At 53.2% G+C, this 9,105-nt stretch overlaps 1 protein-coding gene across 1 annotated transcript; it reads left to right on the top strand.

The window, feature by feature from the left end:
• The first annotated feature begins 4,071 nt into the window (after window positions 1-4,071).
• Window positions 4,072-9,050, top strand: PLK3 (polo like kinase 3). Its single transcript, XM_066269367.1, has 15 exons — window positions 4,072-4,388; window positions 4,520-4,627; window positions 4,717-4,833; window positions 4,973-5,102; window positions 5,188-5,275; window positions 6,287-6,382; window positions 6,471-6,669; window positions 6,779-6,905; window positions 7,105-7,196; window positions 7,435-7,528; window positions 7,664-7,747; window positions 7,841-8,003; window positions 8,155-8,284; window positions 8,447-8,560; window positions 8,669-9,050. Exons 1-15 carry the CDS (start codon window positions 4,179-4,181, stop codon window positions 8,858-8,860), a joined length of 1,944 nt encoding a protein of 647 aa, XP_066125464.1. The 5' UTR covers window positions 4,072-4,178; the 3' UTR covers window positions 8,861-9,050.
• The last annotated feature ends 55 nt before the right edge of the window (window positions 9,051-9,105 follow it).

The raw sequence follows: 9,105 nt of genomic DNA, 5'->3' as shown, positions 1-9,105 counted from the left end.
TCCGCCCTTCCTCCTCTCCTTTCTATCTCTCTTTTCCCCTTCCACAGCCAAGGTTCCACTGGAGCAAAGTTGGCCCCGGCACTGAGGATTGCTCATTGGCCTCTGCCTCAGGTGCCAGAATGGCTCGGGTCTCAATGGAGCAACGCCCCAGATGGGCAGAACATCGCCCCCTAGTGGGCATGTTGGATGGATCCCAAATTGGTGCATGTGAGAGTCTGTCTGTCTGCCTCCCCACCTCTCATTTCAGAAAAATACAAAAAAAAAAAAAGAAGAAGAAAAGATTTTATTTATTGATTTTACAGAGATAAGGGATTGGGGGAGTGAGAAGTATCACTCATAGTTGCTCCACTTTAGTTGTTCATTGCTTGCTTGTTGTATGTGCCTTGACCGGGCAAGCCCAGGGTTTCAAACCAGCAACCTCAGCATTCCAGATTGATGCTTTATCCACTGCAGCACCACAGGTCAGGCTCATTATACTTTTGATGAAATACTACATTCTAATTCCCTCGCGTTTGTTACTTCAGTAAACAAATATATAGCATAAAAAGTGCCAAACAGCCAGGGGGTGGACAATTTGTATTGTTTTTAGTCAGGTATTATTTAACATTTTTTTCATTAATATTTTAAAACTCTTTCTTATATTCTAGTTTTGTGTACCTTTTTAATTGTTCTTATTTAAGTCTTAAATGCATGAAATAATAAACTACTTTTCAGTATATCGTTTTTTTATAGTACTTAAAACAGTCATCAGGGCAGAGAACTGGTTGTTAAATTATTGGAACCTCACCCCTGTACTGTCGCTATTAGCATCTCTCTTCTCTCTGGCCCAGCTTTAGCGCTTCTACCTCTACACCCAGCAAGGACCACCTGAGGCCTCTTTATTGCTGAATCCAATAGCCCTTTCTGAGTTCTAGCCTTACTGGGCATCGCTCATTCTTGAAAGACTCCCGTAGCCTCTGTAACCTGACACTGTCAAGAGATTCTTGCCTCTGAGCTGCTAAATTGGCAAAGAGTGTGGGCATATGCTCACTAGGGGCAACGGACTGACGGCATCCCCTGGGGATGGAGATCCAGAGAGCTCAGAAAAACCTCAGAGGGGGCAGAGGTTGTGAGAGTCTTGTGGGGAGGAGAAAGGGCACTGGTAAGAAAGACATGGAACACGGAGTAGTGTCATAAGACAGATGCAAGGACAGAACAAATGACCCCTAGAAAAGTCAGGCAAAGGTATATAGTAGAGCCAGACATCTTAGGTTCACCTCTTGGCTCTGCCTCTTGGTAGTTATATGCACTCTTGGGCAAGAAGCTTAACCCCTTGACCCTAGAAATCACTTACTCTACCCTAAGAGGCTTATGTCCCCCCCCCACCCTTTTCCTATTAAGAGGATATTTAAATCTGAATTCTAAGGCACATGGGAGAATTACTTGTTTTCCTTGGATATATTCCATGCATACATAAATTATACATGTTAATAAACTTCTGTTTGTTTTTATTTTGTTAATTTGTCTCCAGAACTGAGGAAATAAATGTCTGTTGTTAAAGCCACCTAGTCTATGGTATTTTAATATGGCAACATTAGGAAGCTAATACAAATACGTTTTATATTCCAAAATAGACTTGCAATACCAAATACAGGTATGCCTTTTCAAATTATACATGCCTCAGCCCCATTTCCCCTGTGGATTTGTTCCTTCTGGCCCCAATAGTACTGTATTCCCCATGGAAGACTGTTGATCCGTAGAATATAGACCAGGGGTCCCCAAACTTTTTACACAGGGGGCCAGTTCACTGTCCCTCAGACTGTTGGAGGGCTGGACTATAAAAAAAACTATGAACAAATTCCTATGCACACTGCACATATCTTATTTTAAAGTAAAAAAACAAAACGGGAACAAATACAATATTTAAAATAAAGAACAAGTAAATTTAAATCAACAAACTGACCAATATTTCAGTGGGAACTATGCTCCTCTCACTGACCACTAATGAAAGCGGTACCCTTCCAGAAGTGCGGTGGAGGCCGGATAAATGGCCTCAGGGGGCCGCATGTGGCCCGCGGGCCATAGTTTGGGGACCCCTGATATAGACCAAGTTCCTGAGTCTGGCACTGAAGGTCTTCTTGCCCACTCTCATCTCCCACTCCCCCTCATCTGAGTTACTAGGATTTTGCCATATCTCAAGCTGTTTTGGTTCACCCTTCAGTGGCTGTGAAGGGCAAGGTTAGAGTAGCACCTTGTGGGCCCAATGAGGGAGTAGGTGGGCTGGCTATAGGAAGGAAGATGAAACGGGCGATGCAAAGTGCTATAGCAATAATCCAACCGGAGAGACTGTGACACAGATTAGGGTGTGTGTGTGTGTGGGGGGGAGCTGGAATGAAGTGGATAGATTTCAGAGATATTGGGGAGTTTAAATTGACAGGAATGGGTACTCAGCAAATATTTGTTGACTTCCTTGACTGTTCTCCCTAAAGTAGGATCTTTGGTTACTCTTCTATTAACTTCCTTCATAGCATTTTTCACAGCCTGCAATTATCTTATTTACATATTTGCCTGTTGTAAGTTTCCATCAAGCAGATTGTAAATCAAAGGACTATAACCTTGGCCAGGCTTATTCAGATAGTGCTGGGCACTTAGCAGGTGCTCTCAATAAATCTTTTTTTTTTTTTTTTTCCTTTTCCGAAGCTGGAAACGGGGAGGCAGTCAGACAGACTCCCGCATGCGCCAGACCAGGATCCACCCGGCACGCCCACCAGGGGGTGATGCTCTGCCCATCCAGGGCGTCGCTCTGTCGCGACCAGAGCCACTCTAGCGCCTGGGGCAGAAGCCAAGGAGCCATCCCCAGCGCCCGGGCCATCTTTTTTGCTCCAATGGAGGCTCGGTTGCGGGAGAGGAAGAGAGAGACAGAGAGGAAGGAGGGGGTGGTGGAGAATCAGATGGGCACCTCTCCTGTGTGCCCTGGCCGGGAATCGAACCCGGGACTCCTGCACGCCAGGCCGACGCTCTACCACTGAGCCAACCGGCCAGGGCCTCAATAAATCTTTGAGAACTAAATAGCTTAATAACTGATTGGATCAATGCCCCCCCATTAAATTTAATTTCTAAATAAAATTTTAAAAATGTTTAAAAAATAATTGATTGGCTCGCAGAGTGAAAGCAGAAAGGTGAGCAGGACAAGGCCAGGAGACCTCTGATACTCACAAAAACTCCAGAGGGGTTAAGACCTAACCTCTGTCTCTGGTTCTGGGAAGGATGGGCATGGACCAGGATTTTAAGGGTCCAAATGATCCCCGGACCCCCTGCCTAATTGTCCATTGCTAGGTTTAAGAAAATTCGATTCCCATCCTTCATTTCCTGGCCTTCTGGTTGCTGATTCAGGGCAGTGGGTGTTTTCAGGGAGAGGGAGCCCAGACCTGCCCCTTGAGTGTAGAGGTGAGCAGTGAAAGATGCGGACAGGTGCATGGTAAAATCTTTAAATGCCAGGCGCTGTTTGAAGCCAAAAGTCAGCAGGGCAGCCCCGGGCCCCGCCCCGCCCCTCAACATTGCGCAAGCCAGTCCAGACTCGGCAGGGTGCAATTCTTACCAAGCACTAAAGGGGGCAGCACTGGTTGGGCGTGCGGGCTCTGGCCAGGGACACACGCACTTAAATGGGAATGTTAGTGATGCGCCTGGTGAAAGCGAGCGCCGCCTGACTCTCCCCTCGCGGCTGGAACGCTGGTCCACCTAGTTGCTAGGGAGACTCCCCAGATGCCCAGAACCCACCCAGACTTCAGCATAAATCCCGAAGAACTGGGAAAGAAGTGGGTCCCCCGTTACCAGGGGGGGTGGATAGGAACGGAGGAACGGATAACCCTTACATCCTGGTGGGATCCGCATGGTGACTAGCAGTACGGCTGCGTCTTTAAGGCATGAGGAGGAGGTTGGGCCTGGAGGAGGGTTGGATGGGAGGCGGAGCTGCCTAATGATGTAAGGCCTGGGAAGGTATGGCTCCGCGGTGAGTCGCCGCCAGGAAGAGGGCGGGCCCTCAATGACGAGACGCCGTGGAGGGGCCGGCGTTCATTGATAAAAACGCCACGCTCCCTCGGGCGCGAGCCCAGAGTAGCAAACCCAGGCAGCGCTGCGCGCGGCCCCGGCCGGGTGGAACCGAGAACGAGCCCGGCCCGCGCCTGCGACTCACCTGCCGCATGGAGCCCGCTGCCGCCATCCTGTCCCCGCGCCTCTTTCAACGTGCGGCCGCTCCGCCCGCGCCCCCCGCCGGGCCTGGGCCGCCTCCGAGTGCCGTGCCGGGACTTGAACTCGAGACGCTGACCGGGCCGCCAGCGCCAGACCCCGGGCGCCTCATCACGGACCCAGGCAGCGGCCGCACCTACTTCAAAGGCCGCCTGTTGGGCAAGGTGAGCGGGGGGGTAGTGTTAGCCAGGGTGGAGGGTGCCCTGGCCAACCTCTACCCGCGTCGGGCGCTTGGGACCTCTGCGGGCCAGATCCAGCTTTCTTGGAGCACCATGCCTGATGCTTCCTCCCGCAGGGGGGCTTCGCGCGTTGCTATGAGGCCACGGACACTGAGACTGGCAACGCCTACGCGGTCAAAGTCATCTCGCAGAGCCGCATCACCAAGCCGCATCAGCGCGAGAAGGTGGGCCTGGGCCCAGGCCCAGCGACTAGAGGGGGTGGGGACGGTGGCATGGGAGCCCTTAGGATGACAACCCTGCGCCCCTACTGCAGATTCTAAATGAGATTGAGCTACACCGCGGCCTGCAGCACCGCCACATCGTGCGTTTCTTGCACCACTTTGAGGATGCTGACAACATATACATTTTCTTAGAGCTCTGCAGCCGGAAGGTGAGGGATGGTGATGCAGGGTGAGGGGTAAAGGGGCCTTAAGGTCCAAAGCTGGAGATCCTGCCTCTTCCTCATCGAGCACAGATGGAGGGAGAGTCAGGAAAGGTAGACCAGGATCTGAACCAGTGGCTTTCTGTAGTCTCTGGCCCACATCTGGAAGGCCCGTCACACCCTGCTGGAACCAGAGGTCCGCTACTACCTGCGGCAGATCCTTTCGGGACTCAAGTACTTGCATCAGCGGGGCATCTTGCACCGAGACCTCAAGCTGGGTGAGACTGCTGGGCCAGCAGCATGGGGGTGGGGGTGGGGAGGCAGAGAGAAAGAAGTCTGACACACCTCTCTGCCCCCGTCCAGGAAATTTTTTTATCACTGAGAACATGGAACTGAAGATGGGGGATTTTGGGCTGGCAACCCGGTTGGAGCCCCCAGAGCAGAGGAAGAAGTGAGTGTTTGGGGTTGGGGCGGCCAGAGTCTGTATGTGTCACAGATGTGTGCATGACAGTCTGTGGGAAGCACCACGACTGCCTGATATGTGTGTGTGTGATAGACAGGGAGAGAAGCTGGGCTGTGAATGTGTGAAGGTGTAAGCAGCAGCCTGGGTTACTGGGACTGGTGGAAAGGCTGAGGGTCCTCTGGGTGTCTGCGTCCTTGAGACAGGTGGGAGTATAAGGATACTTTTTTATTTATTTATTTATTTATTCATTTTAGAGAGGGGAGGGAGAGAGAGAGAGAGAGAGAGAGAGAGAGGAGAGACAGAGAGAGAGAAGGGGGGGAGGAGCTGGAAGCATCAACTCCCATATGTGCCTTGACCAGGCAAGCCCAGGGTTTCAAACCGGCGACCTCAGCATTTCCAGGTCGACGCTTTATCCACTGCACCACCACAGGTCAGGCTGGAGTATAAGGATTCTTGAAGGTGATCTTGTGTGTGGAAGGGGGAAGATGGCGTAAGCATTTTGTGTATGAGACAGACTGAAAGTGTGGGAATGGCAGGACATAAAACCCTGTGTGTGTTAGAAGACCTGCTATGGCCATGACTGGGTGTGAGGGACACAGATAGTATGTGTGGCAGATGAGTGTTTATGGGGGATGTGACAGCTGGTGTTGGTGAGTGTATGTGACACAGACCGTAGGAGGTGGCAGCCTGTATGGGTGTCTGACAGACAGGAGTGGGGGAAGGGGGAAGGGCTCAGTGATGGACCCTCTGTTGACCCTGGAGGTGGGGGCTGGGTCAGGCCCTCCTCCTGTCCTATAGAGCAGATGAGCAGCTGGGCCAGGCGGGTAGGCGTGGGCTCAGCTGCCATCCCTAGCATCCATTGTCCTAAGACAAGCAGAAGTTCTCTGGCCTTTGGTGACAGGCAGCTGCTTTGTCTGAACTCACAGTGGGGGCAGGGATGAGGTAGGGGAAAGCTGAGCTGGCTCTGAACTTTTCCCTCTCGTCCCTACCCCTTTTCAGGACCATCTGTGGCACCCCTAACTATGTGGCTCCAGAAGTGCTACAGAGACAAGGCCATGGCCCAGAGGCAGATGTGTGGTCCCTGGGCTGTGTCATGTGAGTCCCAGGGTCATCTGTGCACAGATGGGTGCATGGGTGGGGCACACCTTCCCCTTTACTCCTGACCTCTTATCTCTGCCCCCAGGTACACGCTGCTGTGTGGGAGCCCCCCCTTTGAGACAGTCGATCTGAAGGAGACATACCGCTGCATCAAACAGGTCCACTACACGCTGCCCGCCAGCCTCTCACTGCCGGCCCGTCAGCTCCTGGCTGCCATCCTCCGAGCCTCACCCCAGGACCGCCCCTCGATTGACCAGATCCTGCGCCATGACTTCTTTACCAAGGTCTGAAGACACCTAAGTCCAGTTTATACATACCCAGGGGATTAAATGGGGGGCAGATGACAGGACCCGTGGGGCCTCTCTTTTCTGCTCACATGGCTCTATTCTTCAGGGCTATACCCCCGACCGGCTCCCTGTCAACAGCTGCGTGACAGTCCCAGACCTGATACCCCTTAATCCAGCTAGGATGCTGTTTGTCAAAGTTACCAAGAGCCTCTTTGGCAGGAAGAAGAATAAGAGTGAGTCTGGAATGCCAGTGGTTTCAAGGGTACAGAGCGACAGGGGGCTTGTTATATCGTACACATACATTGTGGTGGTGTGAGTGTGAGTGCCAGTGAGTCCCTGGGGACAGTGTGTGTTATATAGGCACTCGGGTGTGCCAATCTGTGTTATCCCTGTGGGAAGCAGGATACTGAGAGCTACATTTGCCCCATCCAGGTAAGAACCATCCTGAAGAGCGGGACGAGGTTTCCTGTTTGGTGAGTGGCCTCACTCGGACATCCATTGGCCATCAGGATCCCAGTCCTGAGGTGAGGTGCTCACATGGGCAGTGTTTCCCTGACTCACCCCCGCCCTAGCAGCTATGGGAAGCTTGGGATAAAAGAGGCTGGTGAAGCATCTAGCCTTGTGGTGGCCTAATTGGCTGTCTCATTAGGCAGGTGGGGCTGACCTGGGGTGCCCTGGGTGCAGGACAGGGCTGGCCCATGGACTCTGAAAGATTTGGATTTCGGGGCCTATCTCACTCCCTCCCCCTACCCAACCCTCCAGGCTCCAGCAGCTTCCGGTCCTGCTCCCCTCAGCCTGGTAGAGACGGCACCTGAAGACAGCTCACCCCGTGGGACACTGGCGAGTAGTGGAGATGGTGAGCAGCCAGGAGTATGAGAGGTGCTGGAGGTTGCTGGGCTGAGAACAGGGACCAGAGGGAAGGAGGAGGCAGAAGGACAAGCCTGGGTCCTAAGTGACGAATGCCTAATTCTGAGTACCCCATTCCCTTTAGGGTTTGAAGAAGGTCTGACTGTGGCCACAGTGGTGGAGTCTGCCCTCTGTGCTCTGAGAAACTGCCTGGCCTTCATGCCCCCAGGTAAGGTTCAGGTCTGGTTCATGAGAATGATGGTGGGAGTTCTTTGGCTGGGAGGCCAGGAATAGGTCCTTACTCCTTCCTCTCCCATGACAGCGGAACAGAACCCAGCTCCCCTGGCACAGCCAGAGCCTCTGGTGTGGGTCAGCAAGTGGGTTGACTACTCAAACAAGTTTGGCTTTGGGTATCAGCTGTCCAGCCGCCGAGTGGCTGTGCTCTTCAACAACGGCACACACATGGCCCTGTCAGCCAACAGAAAGTAAGTGCTATTATGGGTGTGTGCCTTGTATCCAGGCCATTGTACCCAGCTGGGCCATACCTTGGTGTGCTCCTGGGCTCAGGGTCCTGGGGTCTCTCAGGAGAGGGGCATCAGTGCAGGGCTCCCTCTGACCTCTGTCTCCTCCCTGCAGGACTGTGCACTACAACCCCACCAGCATAAAGCACTTCTCTTTCTCTGTGGGTGCTGTGCCTCGGGCCCTGCAGCCTCAGCTGAGTGTCTTGCGGTATTTCACCTCCTACATGGAACAGCGCCTCATGAAGGTGTGTGGACTGCGGTTGGGCACATTTGAGGACTAACACATCCTGGTCCCTTCCTATTCCCCTTTGTGGAGAGGCTCACAGATGAAGGCTGAACCTCTAAGGGAGACATCACTGGGAAGGGGCTTGACTCATGTCAGAAAAGTGACCTGCCCTTCCCCCCAGGGTGGAGATCTGCCCAGTGTGGAAGAAGTGGAGGTGCCTGTCCCCCCACTCCTACTTCAGTGGGTTAAGACTGATCAGGCCCTACTCATGCTGTTTAGTGATGGTACTGTCCAGGTAAGAGCTCCTCTCGGAGTTTGGGGAAGTTCTGGGGTACCCTGGGTGGTAGGAAGAAAGCTGGAGCTGGGGACTAGGCCCTGATCAATGCCATCCTTCTGTGCACAGGTAAACTTCTATGGAGACCACACCAAGCTGATCCTCAGTGGCTGGGAGCCCCTCCTTGTGACTTTTGTGGCCCGCAATCGGAGCGCTAGCACTTACCTTGCTTCCCACCTTCGGCAGCTGGGCTGCTCCCCCGACCTGCGACAGCGGCTCCGCTATACTCTGCGCCTGCTTCGGGACCGCTGCTCCACCTAGGCCCCAGCCTGCAGAGCAGGCTGTGACCCAAGCCCTCAGGCCTACGGCCTGTGCCTGTAAGGCTTTAGCCCTCACCTCTGGCCCTCCCTATCCCTTTGGTGCCTCACTGGGGGCTCTGGGCCTAATCCCCCAGGGAATCAGGGACCAGCTTTACTGGGGTTGGAGGCTTCCTGTACTAGCTGCCTCCTATCCCTTCTCCAAGAAAAGCCTGAGCCTTAGCCCCCAGCTAGGGGGTGTTATTTATG

This window comes from Saccopteryx bilineata, chromosome 3 (assembly GCF_036850765.1).
Source record: "Saccopteryx bilineata isolate mSacBil1 chromosome 3, mSacBil1_pri_phased_curated, whole genome shotgun sequence".
NCBI lineage: Eukaryota > Metazoa > Chordata > Mammalia > Chiroptera > Emballonuridae > Saccopteryx > Saccopteryx bilineata.
The sequence above is the reverse complement of the archived record's forward strand: the minus strand, read 5'-3'. Positions and strand labels throughout refer to the sequence as shown.